A 26,309-nucleotide genomic window follows, 5' to 3' on the forward strand; every position below is an offset into this window, starting at 1 on the left:
GATCACCGAGTGGGAGTCTGGCAGGTATCAGTGGGCACGGAATGATCTCCTGGAGCTGGGGAGCAGTTTCCACACACCCCCAACCTCCACCCCACCCGTGGCGAAGGAAGCACTTGGGAGGGGGGCAGACTGTGCCTGTACCGGAAATCCCTTGCCCGAAGTCTAAATTAGCCTCACCAATCCTGGAAATCTCCTCAGTAAAATCAGGCCTGGTGTTACTGCGCATGGTCCTTTCAGATGCAGGAGCACAAGGCTGGACCAAATCTGCCTAAGTGGTATCTCCCTGGGGTTGAGCTAACATCCTCCTAATGAGACACACTGTGTTGAAATAACCAGGCAGGGAAGGTGGACCTCAAGAGAGCTGAGGAACTAGGTGGCCAAAGATGGGAACTGGAGGGCTAATGAACTGTGGAGCTAGAGAAGGGGCAAGGAGGAGATAAAGGAGCAGTAGAGGTAGCACAGTGGGGTTGTACAGTTTGGGATGGGTGTGAGGGATCAGGATGCAGAGAGCTTGGGGCTTGGAAGTGTTGGAATTTGTGAGGGAGCCAAAAAGAAGGCAAGGTGAGGAAAGCAAAAGAGGGGAAGTTGAGACTTTACAGAACTGCGGAGGCTAGAGAGTCTAATAATGCAGACACACCCGTTAGTTTTCCCCTTTTATTAACGAATGTGCAAATATGAGATTTCACCTACTTCTAAGTGTGACCCCAGAGATGTGCCTCTCAGATGCTTTTTTGATTTCTTAATTAGCCATTGTAATGTCGACCCACAGGAAGTCCTTCTTTTGTAACTCGTTGTAGACGCTGAAATTCTTTTTTTGAGCTCCTCTGTATACTCCATCTCTGCAATAAATCACTTTTCTAAGGCTGCAGTAAGTTCTAAGGTGTGGAATCCACAACTTTTTTTTGTGAGGTACTTCAGTGTGCGGGAAATTCGAACACTTCACCCCAAACCTGAGCCTTATTGTGAATGTTTTAGCATTGGCTACGTCACTGTGCAATGTAATTTTATGTGTGTGTGGATAGTGTTTCCTGGCGGATATGCGTCACCCATTACCACCTACATTCAGCAAGTTTTGTTTTAAACACACCCAACACTATACCCGTGATCTAATTGGACCCCTTTGCCTATTTGTCCTGTTGAGTGGATATTACTTTACTTTTTCAGTCACATAATCTTTCAGGCAAATCTTGTGAGGCTGTACACTGATGGCTCACTCCCCCAACTTGAAAAAATAGATTGTGATGTTTGGGAGAACTAAGACAATTGCAAAGTGGATTTGTGTGGAATGTATGTCGTGAAATTTCATGTTTTTTCTTAATTTACGGTTTATTTTTTGTCGAACATCTTCTCAAAAGTATTTAAATAAAAAAAGCGGAGCAAAAATATAAAAAAAAACATACACATGCAATAAATTGTTTTTCAGTGTTTAGTCAGTGGAATTCTTTCTACTTGCTTGTCACTATTTATAGTGGTACGTTGCATTGCTAGGTTAGTACCTGCTTTTAAAGTGATAGCCAAAGGTGAAAGTAATAGTCTTCTTGCTCGTGATGTAATTTGAATTATAGGTACTCCAAAAACACCATATGAACATTCAGGGCCCTTTGGGACCAAGTTCACAGTACACATCTTCCAGGCCAACATCCTTCAATTACTGCTTCTGCAAAAGCATGAATAAATAAATATATAGATCGAATAATCTTACGATCGACAGGAAAAAGCTGGTCTCCCCCCAACCCCCCACTTTTTTTATTTTTATTTTCTGTGGTTGGTCACATCATCACAATATTGTCTTTTTCTGCACAGTGGGAGGTTTTATTTGCTTGTTACCTGCAAGCACACCACTAGAAACGTGCCTTCTCTTTATACACTAGAATTACATTCTGGATTGTTCTTGCATTTTAAATGAAGAAACCAAAACATTGCCTTCCATTCTATTTTCACCAGCAGTCCTGTGCGTGACCAGTATTGCTTTGTGCTTTGTTGGCATTAGATTGCGCTGCCTTAAAGGGGAAATGATTTTCCAACAGCCTACTTCCCCATTCCAGTGGCGGTTCTTACATGGGGGCGTTTGGGCGCCGCCCCCCCTGCTTTCTCGCCGTGCGAGAAGGCAGAACAAATGCTAGTTATCATATTATATAAGTTATATAATATGATAACTAGCATTTGTTTGTGCCTTCTCGCACGGCGAGAAAGCAGAACAGTTTCCGTGTTTACAGTGGGAGTGTTACTCGAGGGCAGGGGGAGTGGCTTGGGGGAGTGGCTTGCCCACTATTGTTAATACTGACTGTTTGGACAGCCTGAGGCCGGTGCCCAAACAGACAGTATTAACTACAGTGGGAAAGCCACTCCCCCAAGCCACCCCCCCCTGGCCTCAACTCTCCCTGTTCTCTGTATGCTGCAGCAGCAGCATACGACAGAAAACTACGTCACCTGGGGCAGCCGGCCGCACCAATCAATCTGCGGCAGTGGAGAGGGAGGCTGCCTGTCGCGCCGCCTTCCTGATGACGTGCTGCAGCAGGACAGGACTTCAAAACGAGGACGGCGGGAATCGGGACGGAGTCTCTGGTAAGTTTATTATACGATTTTATTTAAAATATATTGGTTGTCCCTCATTTCCAATCCCCCCAACCCCCACCCCGTAATGCCGGCGAATTAGAGCCCGCCATTAAAGGCTGTTCACCCAGGTTAAGACTAGAAACGGAGTTTTGAGTGATTCGGGAATCGGCCGCATTTTCTTTTCAATCCTGCATGCTCGCAGCAGTATATTTATAGATAGATTTCTGGCACGGAACCGCTTTTCTCCCTCATCTGATGGCAATATCCGAGGCCCTGGTGCCTCGGGCTCTGTAGTGTGGCCGGCAGGTTGGAGCAGCCAAGTGGAAGCATCGTCTGCAGAGTTGCAGATGGTAAAAGATTTTATGACAGGCCCAAGCATGAGGTCAAGCCAGCTTCCTTTCCAGCTAGAGAAATTCTTCATAAAACAGAATGTTGCCAGGGTGACGGAGCGACGTGCCATGCTGGGACATGAACATAAAGGACTGCAGGTGTTGGTAGTTCAGCGGGATAACACACCCGCTGCAGAGAGATCTGCGTGTTACTAAAAATCACTAGTAGGAAAGAGGTTCACTCGGATTGTCATCGTCTGAGGTTAGTTAAACGTTTATAGCTGCAATCGGCACGTTATTTGTATTAAGCTACAGGTCCGAGTAACACATACATCCTGTGCTTGAAATGGAAAAATAGAAGTGCAGGTACTCTGTACCAGAGTACCTGCTAGTTTTTGAATAGTGCCAGCACTCTTCAATTAAAAGCATTACGTGTCTCTGGGGATTGCCTGTACTCTCCCATTGAAAGTATTACATCTGCCTTGATACACACGTATTAACCTCTTTCTACACATCTGCAAAGGGCTTCTAGTAACACAGCACACCCAGAGAGGAGAGAGAAAGTTGGAGGGGGGAGAGGGCGAGTCAGGGGAACAGGTTCTTCTTTGATGGAATACCAGATGAAAATAAAGCGCATTTAGATTTTAGCCCATTACTACCTTTTGGAGACAAGTTCATGGGGAGCCAGGAAACTTATTTGTCGATGTTTGTTTTGGTTTACCTGGCTCTAACAGATCGTGGTTGAATGATGTCAGTCTTCGGGGCGCAAACACGGCTGGGGGCAATTGCTGAACGTCTTCGCATGCAGTGACTAACAGCCTACAACTACAATAACGCCAGTGTCTGTGGGGAGGTTGCTTGCATTCTCGGGTCTGTGCTAAGCACCCCCACCTGCTCAGAGGCCCCAGCAGACGTGGTATTATCTACTGTAGTCTGTCACCAGGCAATGCCAGGCCTAGACAGGCTGTAATAAAGGAAACCTATTGAGTGCAGTGCAGTGAAGGGTGAGTGATGTCTGTGTGAGTGCAGGGTGAGTGATGTGTGTGTGAGTGCTGGGTGAGCAGTGTGCCTGTGTGAGTCCAGGGTGAGTGATGCCTGTGTGAGTGCAGGGTGAGTGATGTCTGTGTGAGTGCAGGGTGAGCAGTGTGCCTGTGTGAGTCCAGGGTGAGTGATGCCTGTGTGAGTCCAGGGTGAGTGATGCCTGTGTGAGTCCAGGGTGAGTGATGTCTTTGTGAGTGCAGGGTGAGTGATGTCTGTGTGAGTGCAGGGTGAGCAGTGTGCCTGTGTGAGTGCAAGGTGAGTGATGTCTGTGTGAGTGCAGGGTGAGCAGTGTGCCTGTGTGAATCCAGGGTGAGTGATGTCTGTGTGAGTGCAGGGTGAGCAGTGTACCTGTGTGAGCCCAGAGTGAGTGATGTGGATGGGTGATTGCTGGCTTAGTAATGTGTCAGGGAAGGGTGAGTAATGGGTCTATGAGTGCAGGGTGACTGTGCCTATGTGAATGCAGGGAGAGAGATGTATCTGTGCAAAGAGACTTGTCTGGCTACTCCCAGAGATGTATTCGCCAAGCCACCTCTTTCTCAAATGTGCTTGAGAATACACCATTTGCCCACCCTTTTTTCAAAATGTTCTCGTGGGAGAACCCCCGAACCCCCCATAGGTGGTTCGGCCTTGCTTGCTGCACTCGCTCGCCACAGTGCAGTATTTACGCCCCACCACTTTCAAATGTCACCAGCCGCCACTGCCCCATTCCTTTTCTTTCTGCCTTTGTTCAGATTTTCAAGAAAATGACCGTGTAAAGTTCTCGCTGATGGCCTTCTTCGGTAGCAGTGCAGTCGGCAGCCATCTTTTCCCCACTTTCTTAAGTGCTACAAGCATCCATGGTGCTGTTTTCCTGGCAGACAGATCATTTAAACTTTTCGCTCTGTTCAGGGTTGGATTGGGATTGAAAATCGGCCCGGGCTCGCAAAAAAAAAAAAAATAGGCCCACATTTGCATAATCACTCCTCAGTCAAATCACTGCTTTGGCGTGATCTTATAAAACAACTTTAGGAGGGGAGGGGGTAAAAAAATGCACACATTCGTTTACTATGGTGAAACAAGTGAGGCCACTTCTACTCAGGCCCCCTGCCCCCGCTCAGTATGTGCACACATTAATGGGCTGGCCAGCGCGACAAAGGGAGTGATACCTCTGCCTGTTGCAAAACGTTGGTAATGAGCGCCCATCAGCCCCTAGAAAGACCACTCAGACACCCACTGGGCCGCTGGCTGTGTTCGAACAATAGAGACAGCGAAAATGGTCCCCCCAGACTGCTCAAAAAAGCAGCCCACAGCAGAACTCGGACACCGGCCCCTCGGGCATTGCCTGAATGCCCGCGTTACCCATCCGACGCTGGCCCTGTTCATTGTCAATCCGAAATGATTGCACAGTTTGGTGGTCAGGGAATTTGTGTAGCACATATATAGCCCATGTCTCCTTCAGCTCGTTCCTTAGACTTCAAGACCTTTAAAATAACAAGCATTGGCAAATGCAATAGGTCTCGCCTATGCAATATCAGACTTTGGCCCAGAGCAGGCGAGTGAAAGCCAGAAAATTGAGGAAGGACAAAGCGAAGTATAGGAAAAGAGTAAGAGAGGGAGAAAACTGGGATGAAAAAGGCCTGTAACAGTGAGATGGAGACCAGAAACATTGCGTGGTGTACAACAACTGTGAGGTGGAATCAAGGCTAGGCAAGATAGTGTGTGTGTATGTATGTATATATAATATAAATTTTTATTCTTAAAGCATACCTGGCTTTGGATCCATAATTAGGCAACATTGGTATTTGGCAACCCCTGCGGTTGTCAACAGGCTCATAAAACAGTGCCCTCGCTTTAGCAGAAACTTTGTGTTTTAACTGTTTTTGGAATATGTGAGGTTGCAGCGCAGCCTTTACAACATATGCCATTACAACGACCAGCTTGTTACCACACGTGCATTACTTACTGTAGGGGGCGCGCTGGACTTAGGAATAGTATTAATTACTATTGCTACTGCAGTTTGTGCAACAGCAGGGAAGGTGTTGGATTTAAAATCCAACACATTCCCTGGTGTTGCATGCCCCCTACAGCAAGTCGTTGATACGACTTGTGATGTAATGGCGTGTGTGGTAACGAGGTCTTTGTAACGACCGCGTTGTAAAAGTACTGCGTTGTTTACAGCATTTTTTGTTTCCCAAAACCAAACGTCTGTGTTTCACTATCCATAATAGCTCATATTCAAGTTAACCACACCGTTCCCTTAGTACTTGCAGCTCTGGGTGCTTTAATTTCTCAGCCTTGGAATTGTGGAGTGGAAAAGGAGCTAATAATGAGTTTTCTTTCCTTTGAGAAATATCAAAAATATAACCAAGGATATTTCCTAAAGACTGAGAAGCTCAAGTCTGATAACCACTTATGTTGGATTCGTCTTAATTCCTCAGATTTTTTAAAATAACTTTCCTAATATTAAAGATGACTGCCACAAAGGAAGAAAAAATAAAACTTATCTCGGTTTCTTTTAACAAAAAAATATTTTATCATTTGTTTGACAGACGATGGAGGGAGGAGGCTCGTATCGAGGAACCTTGAAGGATACGGTTGGTGGTGGTTGCTTAAACGAAGGGATGACTCCTTCCACACCACCAAGAAACCATGAAGAGGAGCAGAAGGCGAAGGCTCTCAGAGGCAGGAAGTGAGTATGGTGCTACAAACTTGTTAAATAATACTATGCAACCTTTATTACCCCATGACATGTAAAACATCTTATGTTTTTCCATCCCTGTCAAGAAAACGTTATTCAGTGGTTATTAGCCAAATAAATTGCGGGTCTTGGATGTATTAGTCGCACAGGCAAGTTCGCTCCTATGTTGTTGAATGATGCTGAGACTTTTTTGGTCAGTATTTGACAACAGAACAATAGTGTCTCCTTTATCCACCCGACTCATAAACTTATTGCCCAAATAAATTACTCCTCCAACAGAAGACCCTGCCAGATTCGAGTCTTGTGCAAGTATGGCATGAATTTGAGCCTCATCCAATATTAAGTGGCACCTTCCATGACACAGACCTACTCTGTATTTGTGTATGAACTATGGTAAGCTGCGGTTTCTGAAGTGCAGCAAGGAGGGTAGAAACCATCCACTGAAGGAGGTTGGAAACAAACCTCATGAAATGTGAATAAGCCTTCTCCTTGGAAACAGGGATTAGTAATGCAGGAAAGGTTAAAGGAAACTCTTCAGCCATTAAATTAACATTCTAGGTTCTATTTTATTTTCATAATCATTGGCTGCTATGTCTGAGCATTAGATATTTTGCCCATCAAAATGTTTGACAGAATTAACATTCCGTTATCGGTTTCTTTAATTTGACTATTTTCAGGTGTTTTTTAAATTTATACTATATGAAATGTGTTAGTTTCAAGTTTCACTATAAATAGGGGACAAGTCCTCTGTTGTGAGAGGGGTGTTTATGTTGATATTCTGATGAGTTGGGTGTCATGCTTTTTACAGACTGCTTCCTGGAGGTAGAGTGAACTTTCCTAGAGTGGTTATGTCAAGATATGGTTACAGATTCCAGAGGGCTCACGTAGACTGGGTGAAGCCGGAGGTGGATCACAGGGGCTAATGCTGTATCGCAGGAATCATCGCAAGTGGCGCCCCCCCCCCTGACACAGACAAGAAACAGCCAGCGCGTAAACCTCGGATACGACCCAACGCCCACGCAGGCGCCCATCAGCGGCCATTGCCCAGCAGCGCGCCCCAAGCACAAAGCTGCTGACATCGCCCCCGCAAGCACACTCCACCCCCCCCCCCCCCCCACCCACTATCACATATATGTTTACATGTTTGTAGTATCGGACCCCTGCTCACGGACGGTGGCCTCTCTGACCCCTCGTGTTGGAGTCGGCAGAAGCCGCTGACGGCACTACAGATGGCGACTGCAGGCGTAGACGCTGATAGCCACACCGACAGCGAGGCTCCTCCACCTGAAGGCCACATGCTCCACTAACAAGGCCGGCGGCCGATGACACACTATGGCCCGCAGGGGCTGCCCCACTCCAAGTTCAGGCACACTTGCGCACGCGCACCTCTGACCTCCAGTTGCACTGTAACAGCATCGGCAAACAACACACCGTACAGAGGTGACACCTACAAATACCGTGCTAGTGGGACGGACTTCGAGTGGGGAAACCGCGATAGGAACATTGGGACACACCGATACGAACTGTTTTGTTTAGTTTGCCGATTTCATGGCTCAGTTCTAGAAAAAAATGAAAAATAAGGCGTCATTTATGGACTTTTCCTTTCTTGACTTAAGAAAATGTGACTATCTTCTCCATGTCCTAGCACACCGGGGACACAAGGGGCGCAATGACATGCCCTTTTTATGATGGCCCACACCCCCACGATTCACCGTTCATTTGCAGCCGGCCCGCAGGGTTGTAGGCTTTGCTATGTGTACTGTACCTTTGAACATTAATAAACGTCTTAAAAAAAAAAAAAAAGATATGGTTACAGACTAGTCACAGAATCTGCTTTTATGGATATCAGTTTTCTGGCTTGTTCCTAAACCACGCATTCACATTCCTTCATAAGAGGTTAAAGCAAAACACCAGGCTTGACCCTTTGTTTGACAATGTGTTTGTTTCTTTTCCTAAATCACATCAAAACATCTGTTGCATGATCTTTTCACACTGGTTTTCAGGTGCTGAATCCTCTGTTTTAACACTGTCTCAGACAAAGTTTTATAAAGGCGATCTCATCTTGTACCAAGGGGAGGTGCTCACATGAATTGGGTTGAGGTCTTCTTTTCCAGTAACCAACGTCAAATCCAGCCAGTTGTGAGTTAATACATATAGATAATCACTAAGAAAATAGTGAGAACATTAATTCTTAAACTAAGGTGACCTTGCATCTTGTTGAGATAAAAAAATCTATACCAGTATTGTATCTTTCTTAGCTTCACATGCTGGAATCATTCCCTGTTGTCGAAGTGGGAGCCCCATGGTACCATAATAAAGAAGTACATAACATTATCATAGGCCATAATGGTAATGAACAATCACTTTAATAGCATATCCATATCCTTTTAAAAAAAGAACCAAACTCCAGCCAATCGGGCGTCAGCACCTTCTAGAACACTCCCAACAGAGGCTGAGTGAAGGTAGTCTTTCTGAGCGCATTCATTTTTTTTTTCTTCAAACCAATTGTAAAATTTATCTACTTCTACTACTGTCTGAGCCATCTAAGAAAGGGCTTTTCAGGCCCTATACTACATGTAGGAAGAAAATACTTAATGCTGAAAACCCTTACAAGGACTGTATTTACTGCCTCTACCCTCAGCATAAGGTAAAATACTAAAATATGTTGCACCTATTCAACTAAAACCTTAGTGGATAGGAAGAAAAGGCTACTTCTCTGGCTTCAAAAAAGCGAAATCTAAAAGATCTCCTAGTTTTGAGGAAGACAGTGACACCTCTTCAACGTCTTAGAGAAGGTCACATAAGAGTGAAAGGTCCAGTGATCAAGAGACTGCAGAGGAGCCCAGGAAGGTCCTAAAAAGACTCACAATGAGTCAAGAACAGTTCTAATAAGGAGAAAATGGAAAAAAATTCTTCAGAAACTGCCAAGTCTGAAACCTCAACACCTACTATGAAGTCTTAAGTTAGTCTTTCAAAGTTTTCCTCAGAACCGTTTACGACCAGGACTAAAACCATTTTGAAAATCTTGACAGCGATCACCTCACCATAGTCTGCGACAATAGTTACCACAGTGACATCAACGACAGCAATATCGACGTCTTTCATCTCTTCATCAACGTCTATCCCATCGACGGCTCCACCGATGGCCCCATTGCAGCCATCAACGAGAGGGAAATTTTCGTTGTTCAAGGTCACAAAACCGTCCTAGCAGTTGGGAACAGCAACTACAGGCTTGATGATGTTTTCGACTCTAAAAGCTACAAAAACATCCCTCTTACCTGAACACCCCTCTCCCAAGTAAGGTGCCTCCTCTTCCCCTAAGTCACCTTCTGGACGTGGATGAGTCTGATGATCCCCCTGCACCCCCAATTCGGGGTGACAAATGCAAAAAGAACAATTGATGGACAGAACGCAGAACAATCTCATACATTCACCCCAGTACAGAGATCTGGGCTTTAATCCATAGTTTTTTTTTGCTCACCGTGCCATTCGTTTGTACCCCGCCATATGCAAATCAGTCTTGACCTTGCGCCCAATGGGAGCAGTCCAGCCCGAACTGCCAAGCTAGGTCCTCCCTGGACTAGAAACCAGCATCCTAGGACAGGTTTCGGGCTTTCAGCCCTCCTCAGCGAGGATAGCTTGACTCCAGTGGCATGGGAGCACGGGACCCAAGTCTGGGCATACCCGTAACACTCGGGGTGACAAATGCAAAAAGAACAATTGATGGACAGAATGGAGAACAATTTCATACATTCACCCCAGTACAGAGATCTTGGACCAAGCCATATGCAAAACAGTCTTGATCCTGCGCCCTATGGTAACAGTCGAGCCCAAACTGCCCCGAATTTAGGGCAGCCAACAGCCCATCTGAGCTCCACATAAAGTATCAAGAAGAGGAGGATGAGCAAGAGCAAGATCACTATTATCGGGAGTACTAAAACCCACACCAGACAAAATATACAGAAAGACCCAGGCATTATGGAGAACATTTCCTGCTTCACTTTTCCAAGATTTTATGGGGATGTTAAGACTACTATAAAATTTCCATGACCCCCAAGGCCACAAACACGTCCCAGTTCTTCACCTCCGTCTCTGCCTCCCAAGACACCAAGGCCTATCCCTCTACCTTTGACACCCAGGATAACTCCTGCATCAAACACTGCAGTGCCTCGTAGAGATAGTCCCATGTCATCAGACAATGACAGAGAAGAGGGTGAAATTCCAGACAATCCGCCCACGGCAGATGGGATGACTATTTTATTCCCACTCCATCTCCTCCTGAGCCACAGCCTGTAGATTCACCTCCAGATGCCATAGGTGATTTACACAACTTGATGGAGAGAGCGACAGATTTCAATTCCCAGTATCAGTCGAACAATCTGCTTTCTTGATGATTCTAAGGAGCATACAAAGAAACAGTTACAAGTCATCCCGATTTGTTGATTGCATATGAGAAGTCCTAAAGATTATGAGGAACCCTACAACGGTCACAGCTGTCGTACTGCACATAGACAAAAAGTCACCTGCCAGACTCTCAAGCAGCTCCGCTCCATTCTAAAAACGACTCCATGCCTATGTCTGCTCCACCATAAGAGGGCAGGTGCCTAGACAATGTAGGCAAAAGAATTTCCACTATGTCTGCCATCACAGTTAGTGCAGCCAATTCACTACGACCGGCAAATGTGGTCTGATAGAAGTACCCTCAAAGACCTAGTGCCAGAGGACAAACTATCAGAGGCAAAGATCCTACAGGAAGGGAAAAAACATCCTCGGAAATAATTGATTGCGCTATGGACATATCTTCAACTGAGTTTCAGCAGCTGGCAGGAGCTGCGGTTTTAAGGCAACAATGTTGGCGGAAAACAGCATCTTTCTAGCCTGGGGTACAGTAAAAATTTCTGGACATGTCCTGTGACGAAGAAGCCCTCTTCGGTAAACACATGGACAGTGCCGTACAGGCCATCAAGGCAGGCACCAACACTGTGGAATAATTGGGCACACTGCTGTTTAGGAAAGTGCCATTTCGGGGAGCATGTGGAAGAGGTTTTACTTCATTTAGAGGAGCATATCAATGCTTACAGCAGTATCAGCCCTACCACCAGCAGAGCCTATAATTATCAAGGGCCTAAAAGAAAGCAGACCACCCAGGGTGTAGAAACCAGTCGCAAACAGTGACCTCCATCAGGTACCGGTTACTCTCAATACTTCACAATCTCTGGTTGCAAACGTTTTCCAATCTCACACTAATGGAGACAACATCAGACAGATGGGTATTGGACCTTATCACCTATGGTCATACCCTGGAATTTATCAAGAGGCTGCCAACCACTCAATCAAAGGTAGATCAACCTCATCTTCACTTACTCCGGAAAGAAGCCCTTCAAAGAGCAATAGAAAGTTTCCCCTTCACTGAAAGTGGATGGGTTTCTACTCCATATTTTCCACATAAAGAAGGCACATAAAGAAGACAGGAGATTGGCATCCCATTCTGGTTCTCCAAAAATTAAACAAATATCTATGAAATCAATGTTTTTGCATGGTAACACTTCCGGACATTCTGCATTTCCTCAACCATGGAGACTACATGACAACCCTCAATTTGCAGGACCCATACTTTCACACCCCCATACACCCCAAACATTGCAAATTTCAACGTTTCACTGTAGCTGGCAGCCACTACAGTTGAAGGTCCTCTCATTTGGCCGCAAGTCAGCTCCCCGTTTTCTTTAAAAAATGTCTGGCTCCTGTGGCACCTCTGAGGAAAGACGGCTATCGGGTATTCCCATACCTTGACGACTAGTTAATAAAGCACCAATAGCCCCTCAAGCATCCATTGTCACAGAAGCTTGCCTAACATTGTTCCACAGATTAGGCCTCACATTCAACCACCAAAATCAACTCTTCCTTCCCAGAGATTAACATTCCTGGGAGCAACTTTGGAAGCCATCACCGACAAAGCCTTTCGATCCCAGGAAAGGCGATGAAGGGTCAAAGAACTAGCTCTCAAACTATTGAGAAAAAAGTCAGTTTCCGTGCTTCTGTTCAAATTGCTCCTAGGTATGATGTCCTTGTCGATCAACCTGGTCCCTTTCACATGACTGAAAATGAGACCACTACAGGAAAAGCTAGACAAACAATGGCTTCAGACAGAAGGATAATATGACAATTCGACAATCTGGTGAAGATAACACCAGCTATGATGACAGCGCTAACTTGATGATCACAAACCAACCATATCTCAGAGGGCCTCACGTTCCTACCTCAAATACCAGATTTCTTAGTTACCACAGATGCCTCCTTCAGGGGTTGAAATGGTCCTCAGTTACGCCTACAAATCTGAGGAAAGTGGTTTTCAGACCAGAAGAGCATGCATATCAGTCCCCAGGAGCGCAAAGCCACCTATCTAACTTTCCAAGCTTTCCTGCGAAGGATAGTAAGGTCAACCGTGTTAGTTTAAACAGACAATACTACCAGCATGCACTATGTAAACTAGCAAGGAGACACAAGATCACTAGCTCTTTCCAGGGAAGCTCAGGAAATCTGGAGCTGCATAATGACACACAGGATAAATCTTCTGTCGGAACATCTTCCCGGAACAAGCAATCTCTTAGCAGAGATGCTAAGCAGAATTTGGAACAGCTGTCACAAATGGTAGCTGGATCAGTTGGCACTGAACAAGATCTTCTCTCTCTGGGGCAAGCTGGCGCTAGACTTCTTTGCAACGAGCGAAAACCACAAATGTCAGTTCTATGCAAGTCGACATCCACATCCAGGGTCGTGGGGAAATGCGCTTTCAATCAGATGGGCCGGGACCTATGCATGCGCTTTTTCCCTGATAATACCTATTACACTAAGATCTGATAGAGACATCTATTCGCAGATTCCTTTGCTTTGAATTTCCCAGGCATCAGATCCGGAAGATATTTCTTCGAGCAATACCCCGGTGCACTGGTAAGGTGTCGGTCAGCTCAGAGTGGCGTCATCTGCATTGTCCACTTCAGCAGTGACGTCCGGGTCACCTATATAGACACCTTAGTGCCTTGACGTCCATTCTTTTCTTTCTGCACCTGTTCAGCTCTGATCCAAAAATAGAGCTACCCCCTGTCACCTTTTGACAGGATTTTTTGCCGCCCTCTTTTTAGATCTCACCTAGCAATGCAGCGCATGCGCTGCTCGCTTTGCGAAATATATTGTCGTTTTAGCTTCCGAAGCGGGCGTGGAAACTCCGCCCATGCTTCTAAATGGCCCCGTTTCTCCTCATTTACATGTCCCACATACTAACAGCATTTGTTCTGTAAACATTGCTTACTTCTGGAAACGTACACGTTCTGTTGCTTAGACTTACAGCCCAATGTAGTCTAGCCTGGGCCCCGTGAACTGTGGAGAATACAAAGCCGGACCCATATGTTCAGCACAGAAGCCCCCCCCCCCCAAAAAAGGCACGTGTTTGAAACTTTAAAGGGCTCTGTTTATTATAGGGATAGCACTAATATCGTATTTCTGGCTGTGACTCCTCATGCGGTCTCATTGAACAACCCCTACCCCCCCCCCCCTACCAATGCATACACCACTCAATGCATCTAAAAATTCTACTTTAGGAAGCTCTCTCCCTCCGTCCACCCTTCCATTTAACATGTCAGTAGGCCCGCCGCTGCCTCTTCCTTAGCTGCTTACATTAATGCCCCCTAACCTTACTGCTCCCACTAGCGCAATTTATTCTCCTTGAAAATTCTATTTACAGTGAAAACAAGGCGTCTGGGCCACCAAGGGCAGAGCAGCCCGGCCTTCAAGCCGCTGCCAAACCTATCCATTCATGTGAGTGTCTTACTACAACGCGCACATAGCGCGCTTTCAGTTTTGTGCCGGTGACGGCTAGAGCGCTGCATGGGTATACATAGATGCTGTACTGGTTACAAGCCACTGATCCAAACGAGGCATTATCCCGCTGGGTAGTACTACCCAGATGCTAATATGCTTTTGCACCTTTAATTTTGCCCGTAATAATGAATTTTACCCATCATATTTTCCATGGGTCAGACACGCCATAAAATCCTTTTCACATACCACATAGGTTAATGTGTAGCACAGATTTCCGTTCGCCCCCCGCTCGGGCCCCTCTTCCCTCCATTTCCACATACTTACTACACACATACATACCAGTACTTACATGTAAAATACATACACTACACTCAAAACAACACCATTAAACAACATTATAATTACAATACCAATAACTCTAACTAATGCGAGACCTGTTGCATTGCAGATGCTTGTTTGTAAGTGTAGGAAGTCATGTCCTCTAGGAACACTTCAAGGTTCAAACTGTGCGGTGCTGTCACTGCGCCATGTCCGTGACAGACCCGCATTTGGTTTGCTTGTTGTGTCTGTAGTGTGATCACAACTCAGTCGTGCACTGACTGCTGGGCCATGGCTCCAAGCTGCTTGCGGCCCGGCAAGGAACCGCTTACCCCCACTCCTTGGAGGTCTCGGTCCTGGTCGAGAGGAAGCTCCCAGAACCACTCCAGTCCAGGAGACTCAAGTCCTCTTCGTCCCACTCACGACCCTCTGGACACTCAAGAGGCACAAGAAGAATTCGATGCGTGCTTCGACTTCTCACGTCCGTTGGCCGATGTGGTGGGGAAGCCTCAGCGTTCAAGGCCTCATTTTCCGTAACTTGCAACTCGGCAGACTCCACTCCTCCCTATTTTCCTGGGAGATGGAGCTATCCCCGCTCAAATTAAAGAATGTTAAGAGGCCACATGCTTCATTTTTGAGCAGCCTGACCCCTCCTGCGTGCCTTCAAGGTGAGAGTGGGCTCCATAGAGTTCTGCTCTGGCGTCGATGAGCCAGCCCTCCTCCCCTCACCCCGATCCAGCTATGGATCCAGACCCACACTGGTCGTACCATTGTGACCTTCCCTGACGCCGATGCTCCCTGTGCCCCCAGTGCCCTTCAGCGACGCCAGCCCTATTCTGATCCCTAACAACACGGAGCCGGTACCGCGTCCACCAATGCTGATTCTGGTGCGGACAGGCTCCATTTGCCTTATATAATTTCCTGAGGCTTATTTGGAGAGGCCAGGATTGGGAGATTAATGGGAGAGGTCACTGGACCCTTTAGAATATCAGCAGTATTATCAGGGACATGCACTGGTATGAGGAATTGTACGAGGCCAGTAGACTAGATACATCTCTAAATACAGGCATGCTTTTTCCCCCTTATCGTGGCTATGGAGGAGGGTGCATCTTCATGCAATGGTGGTGCGCAGGGCATCTGAGGTTCTTGACCTTTAGCTCCCCAGAGTGGTGGTCAAGACTAAGTAATGATGGAGGTGCTATAGTCAGGAGCTTCCTCTTCGGAACCCTTGCTCCTATTTAGCTAAGTCCTCATGGACTTCCTTCTGGGAAACTGGTCCAAGCCCAGCCGCTCCTGAACAGCGATCACCTGCCGCCACCGCCCAGCCCACCTTCGGGTGGCCCAAACATTCTCACTACCCACCCCACTCCAAAGAGCTTGGTGGTACATGCCTCTACTTACCATAGCTCGTTCCTTGATGCTCCCCTGAACATTTCTTCTTCCGCCAGCCTTGCATTGTGGTCAGTGAATACTGTATGGTTATTGGGCTGTTACTTCAACTCTGTGGGGAAACTGTTGCGCAAGTGCTGCCACAGGTCAGGTCCTGGAGGGTCCCGGGACAACCATTCCCAAGCAGTATCGGGCAGGAGACCTACAGCAAAGTTGTTTCCAATTTGGTTCAGACGCGACCGACTCACTGGCCAGAGCGATTTCCACGACTGAAGCTGTTAGACGCCATGCCTGGCTGAGAATATCTGGCTTTGCGGGGATGTCCAGGTCTCACTCATGGACATGCCCTTTGATGGAACTCATCTCTTCGGAAACAAGGCAAACACTGCGCTCTGGTTCTTTAAGGACTCGCGGGCTACGGCAAAGTCTTTGAGCCTCTCAGCCGCCACCTGTTCCCAGTCTGCCTTGCTCTACTTTCGTGGCCAATGAGGTGGTTTTCAACCATGCCAGCCTTATCCCAGCCACTGAGCAGCGCAGCTTTCACAACCCCTGAGGGGAAAAGGACGCGGCTCATTCTGACCACGAGGGTCGGATAGCCAGAGGTCCATTCAAACCACCACTGCCCCCGGCAGCCTCCACCCCCAAGCCCTCTAAGTCTTTCCCTTCCAGATCATGGGCGTTCAGTTGGTGGCAGGATCAGCCATCCCCTCCACCACTGGCACGATATTGCATCTGACAGGTGAGAACTCCAGTTCATCCGAAGGGGCTACTCCGTCTTCTTCAAGACCTCACCTCCCTCCATGCCTCCTTCGTAGACTGGTTTATGGAGGATCATTTAATTTTCTTCCAAGAGGAAGTCATGACTCTCTTGGCCAAGGGAGCCATAGAGAGGGTTCTGGTGCCAGAAGTAGGTTGTGGTTGCTATTCCCTCTACGTTCTGGTCCCCAAAAAGGACAAGGGCCATCATCCTATCTTAGACCTTCAAGCCTCTCAACTCCTTCCTCATAAAGGAGAAATGTAAGACGCTCCCATTAGCTGAGGTGTTGTCTGTCCTGGACCCGTGAGACTTGATGGTAGCACTGGACTTGTTGGATGCTTATTTTCATATCCCTGTCCTGCTTGCCCATCGGCAACTTGGTTAAAAAGTAGGCCACAAGCATTTTCAGTTCTCCGTTCTCCTCTTTGGTCTTACCAGCGCCCGAGCATGTTCACCAAGGTGAAGGAGGTGGTCATAGCTCATCTGCACAGATCACAGGTTTCCTTGTTCCCCTATCTCGACGACTGGCTGTTGAAGGCGGGCTCACCCCAGAATGTTGTCTCCCACCTTCAGACTACTGCAAAACTCCTGCATTCGCTGGGGTTCACTATCAAAGTGCTGAAGTCACACCGGATTCCCTCGCAAAAGTTCCCTTTTATCAGAGCAGTTCTGGACGCAGTGTAGTTTCAGGCCTGTCCTCTCAAGCGGTGAGTCAGGATATTCAGGATATGATGCTGATGTTTCAGCCTGTATCTTGGATTTTCAAACACACCAATGTCAGTACACTTCATGGCTCCGTGCTTCTGGCGTGGAAAGTTGCAACAAAGTAACTGGCATCAGCTCGCCAAGGTGGCGCCTATATAGGTGACGTGGGTTTCCCTTCTGGCGCAGATGACAGACGCAACACGCAGCTGACCCACACCACCTACCGGCGCAGGGGTATTGCTCAAAGAAAAATCTTCAGGATCCAGTCCAACGCTTGGCAAATTCAAAAGTAAGTAATCTGTGGCTTGACCATTTATTTACCAGATAACGCGTTACTGAATGTAAGTAACTTTCTCTTCCCAGCAAGATGAAAGCAGAGTGGTGTTGCGTCATACTGATAACCCCCAGGTGGCCCAGACAGCATTGTTTCACGGAGCGGCTCCTACTATCAGAATCCAACCACATTCACCTGAAACAATCCCGACCACTCTTGGTGATGAGCCACGGTCGGGTCCCTCATCCAGACAAGACTTCTGTCCACACCGTGCATGTCCCCCGGGTTCCATGAATTCGCAGATCTGATCATTCCCCTGGACTGCAGGGACATTCTCTCAAAGGCGAGGGCTGATGCCACTATAAAAACACATAGACTGAAGTGGAAACGTTTCTGTCTGTGGTGCCAAAAATCGAATTAACTTCTTATCCAAACATCACCTGAGCAAATACTACCCGATCTCCTGTTTATTGCTCATTCAGGATTGGTATATGTGTCTATTGAGATACATCTCGCTGCAATATCAAGATATAGACCACTCATCAAATGATTAAACAATTAAAGGAATGTTCATGGTTTTCCCTCCAGTAAGTGCTCCTCCCCCCTGAGTGGCAGCTGAATGTCAGGCTATCACAACTCATTAAGATCCCATTTGAGCCCCATACACAGAGCAGACCTAAAGTTCCTGTCATGGAAGGTTGGACTGCTGATGGTAACACCAGCAAGAAGGGTGAGTGAAATGCATGCTTTTACATCTAAAGAACCTTCCACGCTTAACAGACTATTCCATAATTGTCAGGACCAATGTGAAATTTATCTTGAAGGTCCCTTTGGATTTTCACATTAATGAACCTGTAACACTATGAAATTTCTTTCCAAATCTTCAGTCACCAGCGGAAAGCTCCTTACATAAACTAAATATCAAAAGATGTCTTAAATTCTACTTGCATCGCACCAAGCAGGTCAGGACTACAGACCAACTGTTGGTGACATACTGGCACACTCGTAAGGGTGCACCAGTCACAAAAGCAACCATCGCTCGATGGATCTCAGCTGAAATCCCCGGCTGTCACTCCAAAGCTGGCAACCCACTGGCGGCTAAAATCAAGGCGCACTCTACTAGAACCATCTCCACCTTGACTGCTTTGTTTGCTGGAGTGCCTTTAGAGAAGATATGTCATGCTGTGACATGGGAGAATGTACAAACAACCATGCAGCATTATTGCCTGGAAACGGGACACCGCAGTGATGCGTCTGTTGTACAAACGATGCTACACCTTTAATTTCAATCAGGGGAGCCGCTTTTGGTTACATCTGTTTGCTGATGTACTTATAAAGGTAATGTTGTATGGTTACAGGTTTGTTCATTTACATGTATATTTCTGTATGTATATGTGTGTGTATATATGTGTATAAATATATATGTGTATAAATATATATATGTGTATAAATATATATATGTATATGTGTATGTGTGTGTGTATATATATATATGTGTGTGTGTGTATATATATATATGTATATATATATGTGTATATATATGTGTGTATATATATATGTGTGTGTATATATATATATATATATATGTGTGTGTGTGTGTATATATATATATATGTGTGTGTGTATATATATATATGTGTGTGTGTGTATATATATATATATATGTGTATATTACCTACTGGCGGTCGCCAGTAGGTAGTTATAGTTAGGATTATTTTCAATAGGAAAATCGCAACATTCTATTGGGAATAACTTTGGCGCCGGTTGAGGAATCTGCCAGAAAATGTCCTCAAATTTGCCTCGGGCGCTCCGGTCCTTGCCTGAAAGTTTGGGGGGGATTCGTGAAGCGGGGGCTGAGAAAAAGGGGGGCTGAATGGATTTCCACGAAACTTGGCAAAATTGTAGGGACTGGTAACCCGATGTGCCTTTGCTATGTCTCAAGAAATGTGCTCCAGTGGATTTTGAGTAATTTAGGTTAAAAAAAAAAAAATATATATATATATATATATATATATATATCTATAAGCGCGCACCGGGGCGCTAACCAGCTCGCTACGCGAGTTCGCGCGCGGAAACCTGATTGGCTCCCGGGTGTCTGTCAACATTCCAAACAGTCTGGAGCGGCCGCCATCTTGTGTCTCAGTAGGATAGAGACACAAGAGGTGGCAAAAACAAAGAGGGGAATGACCAAAAGGGGGCAGGATAGACCCCCCCTGACCCCCTAGGTTTGTTGTGGGGGGGAGCGCCCGGTACGCGCCCCGGGGAGCCGACCTGGGCGCGTACCATGGGGGAAAAAGACTGACTGAGTTTTTTAAAAATGTAGCCTTTTTTTATAAATTGGAGGTAGTGCTGAAAAGAACTGTTTTTTTTCTTCTTTTTGTTTTATATTTTTTTTTAAAAAAAATTTGAACATTTTGTATTTTTTTTGGCTTTTATGAACTGTTTTATATTTTTTTTGTTATTTTTCTGGGGAGAAACAAAAAACAAGGAATTGAAAACGGCTCAACTGGAGCAAAAAAAAAATTATGGATTTTTGAGGCATTTGTGGTTGTCATCAGCACGGTTGATGAGCTTTATGCTTTGCTCACCATAGGTGATGGTTTTCCCACAAAAAATACACGTGATCTTGTATTTCCCAAACTGGGGTTGAATGTTTGGGACCATCTCTCTTGTCTCTGGTCCCTATGGAGTGGATTGCTTTCTTTTTGAGGTGCTGGGTGAAGATTGGGGAGAGTTACTGGCCAGTTCTCTCACCTCTGCCGCAGCATAGTTGTTGGGATGCTTGCGCTGCATGTGGCGAATCATGGTGTTATTGCCAAATGGGTATTTTTTGTTAGGGTTCCCCCTTGAAAGTTCAGTGCCACAGATTAGGCAAGTCACCTTTGGCGCATTCACCTTTTTTAGGCCACTTGGGATGGAAAAAAACTCCCATACAATGTGTGCCTTTGGCCTATATGGGGTATTGTCTTCTGGCAGGAATGTCCTCCTCCCCTCCTCTTCCGCCTCCTCCTCTTCCTCCTCTTCATCTCCACCAGTGTGGTGTTGTGGTGGTCCTCTTGGTGGTGGTGGCTGAGATGCTCCTGCTGCTGCTACTACTGAAGCCATTTTTCAGTCCAAAGAAGTACAGAGAGGTCTTTCAACAGGTCTTCTTCACTCAAAGTACAAAGTGAGAATGAGGAAAAAAGGTGGGGGCTTTCATCATTAGGAAAAAAAACCTGTCCTGAACCAATGAAAAGTGTTAATTTCAGGTCGCATGACCAGGGCTTTCATCATTTGGAAACCAAAACTGTCCTGCACCAATAAACGTGTTATTTTTAGGTCACATGACCCGACACGCTTACTCTACGCGCCCCAGGGCGCGCCCAGGGGCACGTCGCATAAGCGCGTTGGATGCTTATGTTGCGCGATCGTATGCGCTCAAGTCCTTCCGGGTGCGTATCACGCGGACGCGGCTACGCGATACATCACGATGATGTTTTCGTTCGCGGAAAAAGCGCTAACGGGACGATCACCGGTACGCGCCCTGGGGCACGCCGCAAGACTGCGCTTTCCGGTGCGCTCACCGGGACGCACACCGGGAGCGCTCCAGGCAAATGTTTTTTTTTTTTTTTGAAACCATGAACAATATACACAAAAAATAGTATTACATAAATATACATTATAGGATTCATTATAAAAAATATGACATTTCATAGATATAGAAATTTGCTATTAAAAAAAACCAATGAAATTCACTGAAAAAAACCAAAGGTTTCACAACTTATATAGTTAGGAATTAGCATTTAAAAAACCTTTGAAATTCACTGAAAAAACCATAGGTTTCACACTAGTTATAGTTAGGAATGTGTTTCAAGGGTTACATTACACTGAAAGGAGGTCTGTCACTCTGTCACAAGGATGGTGTCATCAGTGATGTCATGAGTGATGTCACTGACCATGTCATGAGTGATGTAATATGTGACGTCATCAGTAGTGCATTGCAGGCGCGCAAGTTATAGGGAGTCCAACTAACTATAACGTGGGAATTTCAACGGTTTTATGTCAGTAAAATTTCCAGCTAACTATAACTGGTGTGAAACCTATGTTTTTTTCAGTGAATTTAATAGGTTTTTTAAATGCTAATTCCTAACTATAACTAGTGTGAAACCTATGTTTTTTCAGTGAAATATATATTTTCTACCCACCATCCGCTATTTGTGCTATGGGCATAAAGAGTGTACAAATACAGTAACTGCTTCCTATCCTGATTCAAGCATGTGAATCTACTAAACATACAGTACTGGAGAAGATGTTACCGCTTACTGTAATTCTTCTGTATTGGTATCTTTAATAGATTGACGTGCAACCCATCCTCCTCCCCTTAGAGGCTCCCCTTATTGCTACGAGATTTATGTTCCAACTAGTACTAGAAAATTTGAGGGACTCAGCCTCTGTTGGGAGTGCTTGATTTCTATTTTGTAAATTTGTTTAAAAAAAAGGGGGTTTTGTATAGGCTAAAAATTTTATTTTTCATTGCCATTATAGCCTAGGATAATGTTGTGTACTGCTTTATTATGGTACCATGGGTCTCCTAATTTGACATGGAATGATGCAAGCATGTGAATCTATGAAATATTCCAATATTGGAGAACTACAGTTACAGGTAAGTAACTAATTTTCAAATGCACTGCTAGGTAACACAAAGCATTGGACACACTCTTTTGCAGACACAACAAATATGAAGGATAATGCCATCAGCATCTGCACCACTTATCTAATTTCAATACAGGACTTTGACCCTCGCACCTCTGATGCAGCACTAACCAAAACGAACCAGCATTTGGCAGAGCCAGGAAGGCTGTTCATGAGGATCTGGTGCAATGTTTATTTATTTATCTTTTAAAAATAACTGGAAAACATTCCAACTCCTAAGCATCCTGACTATATTCTTGCACTAGTTGAAAAGAAACAAGAACTATTAAATATACTATTAATGGAACATGAGTGCATTGTAGCAGATACTTAGCGGTCATTAAAACCTTTTTTTGAATTTTAATCCTTAAAGATAAAATGATTCATACCGAAAAGGTGCATTTAATTATGATAGTTTAATGACACAAGACTGGCGAAAAAAAGATTTAAAAATGGAAAGGAAAAAAAAATTGGCTAAATATATTATTGGCCCATCATATTTTGTCCTGCAGTGCACCTCTTTTTATCCAGGTGTTTGTATGTGAGCAGGTAAAATGCTGTCACTCAAGCAGGATAGCGAATGGCTGAAGAGGGCTGGCCTATTGCCCCAGGCTGTGGGTGGAAGCAAAATGTGAATGACAGTTAGACAAATGGAAAAATGAGTAACACAGTCACTATCTGTATGTATATTTTATTGTTTGATTAGATGATTCTTGCTGGATACCTAAAGCTGTGCATCAGTTGATGTTTTTTCTGGTAATAGTATAGGTTGGCTCACTAGAAGTAACCAAGTTTTTTGTGAAGTTTACACTTTTAGAGTGAAAAGTGATTTCTCAATAACTTGTGTGTATTATTTCATGCTAGATCATACCTCGCATACAAAAGTCATGCAATATATCCGTAGGATACTGATTCAAGAAGTCTCCCACTACGGCTTACTCGGTGTACGCGTTTCCAGTGAAAATTATGCGACATTGAATATTGTGAATTTACATATAGCACGACACTCATGAATTTCAGATTTTTTCCATTGTAATTTTAGTTGTACCCTAGCCTAGTGCTTGTTCACAGAATTGCATGAAAATGCACTACTATAAAGCACCTGTTGCTACACAACAGGTGCTGATGCCCTGATTGTGGTTGTATGCATGTGGCTCACTGGTTAGAAGCGGCAGACCCGGAAGCAGAGGTTGGCACGGGACCAGGGTTCAATTCCCGACGCGGCAGGGTCTTGGGTCAATGTCCGCAGACTCGATAATTCTCGCCTCGGTGCCTACTCTAACCATGGGTTCCACTCTGCAACTCTGGGCAATAGCTTGCTTAATCTCCACAACGGCCCCTTCAGCGCCGGGGATGCCTGGCTTCACCTTGGGGGTGCCCAGGAGGGACCATCTCACAGGGAAAGCCAGGAAGGGTTCCCCAGCGGTATACAGCGCCAGGACACTCCGAGATGGAGCCACAGTGCGCTTTACAAGTATACGTTTACATTATTTGATAATTATAGAAACTATATAGAACATGTTTTTCCAAGGTTTAGAGGGTTACAGACCATTTATCTGAGACTGACATTCATTCCCTTCTGTTATCATATACCACTACACATAAGGACTCGTCACCCTCACCATTCACTAACTATTCCCTTCAACCCGCTCAGAGAATCCAGTCGCAATCACAAGACCATGAACAAGTACAATCTTTAGGATGTCCCTATAACACACCACAAATACACCAAGAGACATTAGTAACCAATCCCCATATCAGATTGATGCTTCTTAGCTGAAGATCAGTGGTAAAACATGCAGCTGACCTCGCTGATCTCATCCTTGAACAAGATCTTGACCTCCAAATCTTACCTGAAACGTGGCTCAATAATACCCCCTCACCCATTTTAGACATTCTAGTTTCTCCCCAATTAGGACATCATGAGATTAAATAGAGATCTGAAAGAGCTGGGGATGGCATAGCATCATTTACCGCCCCATTCTTACTTTGAAACTGGCACAAACTAATACTTTGTCTCCGTGGGAATACCTAGGTATCGAAATATGGAATAATGACAAGATTGTGTGCAAACTCCATATGATTTACCCCCGCCCCCAGGGAACAACTTCCCTTTCATTGAACACATAATGGAGACCATCCCCCTCTAAAACCAACTGGATCTTCCTTGGGGATTTCAGTATACACTTGAATGGCGCAAATGACCCCACACTGAACACCGTCGAGTCCTTTCTTTCAGACCTCAACCTTACCCAGTCATGTACTGGCCCAACACATAAGAGGCTCCACCCTCGATCTAATCATAGCCAAGAATGTCTTACAATTGGAATCCATATCCCCTTGTGATTGGTAAGATCTCTACCTAATCTCCTTCCTCATCTTGGAAAAAGTACTGTTTAGACAGGGCCATCCTCTCAAACCCAGACAGTGGCCCAGAGACTTGAGACATGCTAACCTAACCGACCTAACTACTATTAGCAACAACCTTCTTCCTCAGCCATGGTGAATGTGAATGATCTTACCAATCATTGATACATACTTGATACCATCGCCATGAATCCGCTAAAAGGAATACCCAGTAGACACTCTAAACCCTGGTTCAGCATCAACCTTAACGAGAAAAGGCTCCACTTAAGGATTGCCAAGAGATCATGAAGATTCACTCCCTCCTTAGCACACCCCAAACCTTTGAGGTCAACAAGCGCTTACAACAAACACATCTGAAGGTCAAAAGCAGAATACTTTAGCACACAACTTGACAACGCTAAAAACAGAACCAAAAAACTATTCGAACTCGTCACAATTGACAAACCTAACTATCTTTCGTTAGACAATGGACCATTACCCAGTGGAGATGAATTCTCGACCCATTTCACTGAAAAGACTAAGAAGACTGGTCATTTTACAAAAAATACTTCTACCTAAAAAAAATTCAAAAGTTCCTCATGCCTTCGAGATACTCCAAACATTAATTTTGATAAAACTATCACCCACTTCAATGATGCTCTGCCCCTTAGCTCATCAAAGAGCTTAGATCTTTCATACTCCCTCTCTGGTCTAAGATTGTCAATGCATCCCTCTCAGGGCATGATTCCTGATTGCTTAAAGATAGGTCAAGTTACCCCTATCCTCAAAAAACGTAGGGTGAATCTGATGGACCTTAACAATTTCCATCCAATCACGAACATCCTGACTCTAGCAAAACTACTGAAGAAATATGTACACCTGCAGCTCTGCAAGCACATTGAGAAGTTTCATCTCCTTTACCTTTGCCAATCTGGCTTCAAAACGGGATATGGCTACTTGATCACAACAAATTGTGCCTGCTCATACTTCTTGATTTCTCTTCTGCGTTTAATATGGTCAAACATGACAGCTCCATCCTTCACTCCAGAAGTTCAATCAAGCTATCTGGTCCTGTCTTACACTGGTTTGCGATGTAACAGAACACAAAGAATTAAAGACGACTAAACCTTTCTGACATTACTTCGGTGTCAATTGGAGTAGCTCATGGATTCCACACTCTCACGACATTATTCAACTTGTTCATGGAACGTGTTACCGAAATTCTGAAACATTCAGTACCACATGTATGCGGATGATGCACAAGTTTAGTTGAACGTTTCCTCACCAAAATATATCTGAACTCTCAACTGCACCCTGCTGAAACCCGAACAATAGTTAACCCACAATCACCTTATGCTAAATATTCTCAAAACGTAACTAATCTTGATCGCCCATCACAAACACTCTGCCCCCATTAAAGAATGGCTT

At 45.2% G+C, this 26,309-nt stretch overlaps 1 protein-coding gene across 8 annotated transcripts in view; it reads left to right on the top strand.

The window, feature by feature from the left end:
• The window catches only part of KALRN (kalirin RhoGEF kinase), a 1,626,736-nt gene that overhangs the window by 1,372,713 nt on the left and 227,714 nt on the right, over positions 1–26,309 (top strand). For all 8 annotated transcript variants that reach the window (XM_086957084.1, XM_086957086.1, XM_086957088.1 and 5 more), the window contains one exon: positions 6,455–6,594. In XM_086957084.1, coding sequence (XP_086813210.1) covers positions 6,455–6,594 — 140 coding nt within the window. The remainder of the gene's footprint in view (positions 1–6,454; positions 6,595–26,309) is intronic.

The sequence above is a fragment of the Lissotriton vulgaris genome, chromosome 2_1, assembly GCF_964263255.1.
Source record: "Lissotriton vulgaris chromosome 2_1, aLisVul1.2, whole genome shotgun sequence".
NCBI lineage: Eukaryota > Metazoa > Chordata > Amphibia > Caudata > Salamandridae > Lissotriton > Lissotriton vulgaris.